This window comes from Berghia stephanieae, chromosome 8 (genome assembly GCF_034508935.2).
Source record: "Berghia stephanieae isolate SIO BIC M18660-M18661 chromosome 8, UCSD_Bste_1.3, whole genome shotgun sequence".
NCBI lineage: Eukaryota > Metazoa > Mollusca > Gastropoda > Nudibranchia > Aeolidiidae > Berghia > Berghia stephanieae.
Window position 1 is genome coordinate 49728331 of NC_088367.1, and position 2218 is coordinate 49730548.

At 36.1% G+C, this 2218-nt stretch overlaps 1 protein-coding gene across 1 annotated transcript in view; it reads right to left on the reverse strand.

The window, feature by feature from the left end:
• Positions 1–688: 688 nt before the first annotated feature.
• The window catches only part of LOC144977876 (uncharacterized), a 16856-nt gene continuing 15326 nt past the window's right edge, over positions 689–2218 (reverse strand). Inside the window, exon 7 of the mRNA XM_078923276.1 lies at positions 689–1098. Within this exon, the coding sequence (XP_078779402.1) occupies positions 1016–1098 (83 nt within the window). The 3' untranslated portion in view covers positions 689–1015. The remainder of the gene's footprint in view (positions 1099–2218) is intronic.

Below are 2218 nucleotides of genomic sequence, written 5' to 3' on the forward strand. Positions count from 1 at the left end.
TTCTCTCTCTCTCTATCTCTCTCTCTATCTCTTTCTCTATCTCTCTCTCTATCTCTCTCTATCTCTCTCTCTATATATATATCTCTCTTTCTATCTCTCTCTCTCTCTCTCTCTCTCTTTCTTTCTTTTTTCTTTGTGTCTCTCTCTACCTATCTATCTCCCTATCTCTCAGTCTGCGCTCCCCCCCCCCCCCCCTTCGTCCTCTCTCTCCTCTCTCTCTCTCTCTCTCTCTCTCTCTCTCTCTCTCTCTCTCTCTTTTTTTTTTATGTTCTGGCTCTTTCCCTCCTCCCCCTCCCTTTCTCTCTCTCTTCCTATCTATCCCTCTCTCTCTCCCTTACTTATACACAAACACATCAACTCGTATTCATCAGCTCACTAACATACACACTCACACACAAACACACACAAACCCACACACACACACACACATAAACACAATTTATATCTTTCTCATTCTTTGTCACGTTCACAAACACACTAATTATATAACATAAACTCTCTCTCTCTCTCTCTCTCTCCTCTCTCTCTCTCTCTCTCTCTCTCTCTCTCTTCTCTCTCTTTCTCTCTTCTCTCTCTCTCTCTCTCTCTCTCTCTCTCTCTCTATATAATATATATATATATATATATATATATATATATATCCCTCTCTTTTTTATCTCCACCTCTCTCCCCTCCCTCTCTATCTTCCTCTATCATTTTCACCTCTCACTCAGTGTCAAAAAAAGCATCGGTTGTTCTTCAGAGAAATGATACCCATGGAGCCTGATTTCATTCCTGTTTTTGATACGTTTAAAGGACAATTATAGCATTTGCTTGCTTTGCTCTGGACAAGCCGCTAGTCCGTCTCAAATAATTATACGCCAGGCCAAGGACACCCTGCTACTCACTCACTGCTGTGTGGGTAAGGGGGCGGGGGTGGAGGTCAGAAAATGTATTTTTTTTTACTGCACCAGTCCTTTTGCGTGTGAAGCAATTTTACTATACCTACTCTGTCATTGGTATTCTCGTTATGTTATTAAACAACTCTCTCTAGCTTTTGTAGCATCCTCATCACTTTCCACCACATTTCATCGGGCGTTTGCTCTGATGCCAACTCTACTGTGAATTATGAATAATGAATAAAAATAAAATAAAATGAAATAGAAATAAATTACTCAAAGTATAATTCATTTAGAATAAGTTCAAAGCAGTAGTGGAATATTAAATTTATACATTAGTCGTAGTGGAATTCGAAGTAGTTGTAGTAGTGGTAGTAGTAGTAGTAGTAGTAGTAGTAGTAGTAGTAGTAGTAGTAGTAGTAGTAGTGTAGTAGTAGAAGTAGTAGTAGTAGTAGTAGTAGTAGTAGTAGTAGTAGTAGTAGTAGTAGTAGTAATAGTAGTAGTTGTTGTATTCTAGTAGTAATAGTAGTAGTATTAGTAGTAGTAGTAGTAGTAGTAGTAGTAGTAGTAGTAGTAGTAGTAGTAGTAGTAGTAGTAGTAGTAGTTGTTGTTGTTGTATTCTGGTAGTAATAGTAGTAGTAGTAGTAGTAGTAATAGTATAACATAGTTGTGGTAATAGGAGCAGTAGTAGTAGAAATGCTAGTGAAAGTAGCAGTAGGAGATTTCATATTTAGATTTTTTTAAACAAACAAAATAACTTAATATAGTAAGCGAAATATCCACTCAACTCTCTCCTTATCAGACATTTCAGAATTCACAAAAACGTCACACCTACCCAACAATGTAAATGTTGCTTCTCGAAGCTCGAAGAATAAATGACGATATGAAATATTGAATGTAAGCTTCAATTTAATACACGAAAACAAACAATGTGACGTTGCGGGTTTCCTTTTTATCAACAAAACAGAATGAATGAATGAAACACTGTAGACGAATGAGATCATTCGTCATTAGTGTTTCATTCATTCATCCTGCTGTGTTGATAAGGGGAAAACCCCAAAACGTCCACATTATATGTTTTGGTTTATTAAATTGAAGCTTACATTCAATTTCACTCTGCTATTTATCACCCACCCAACACAAAAACATATTTATCTTACTCAAATACAAAAGCAACAAGTACGTTACATAATATTGTTCATCAGAATGAGCTTTACAACACGGTAACAAGTTTTTATACCTTAAGCAAATAAATTTATCGTAATTTTATGATGTACAAAGAAAATCACAATGATGATATTATTGGTTTCATCGCAAGGAATGTGACAATTTTCCTATGA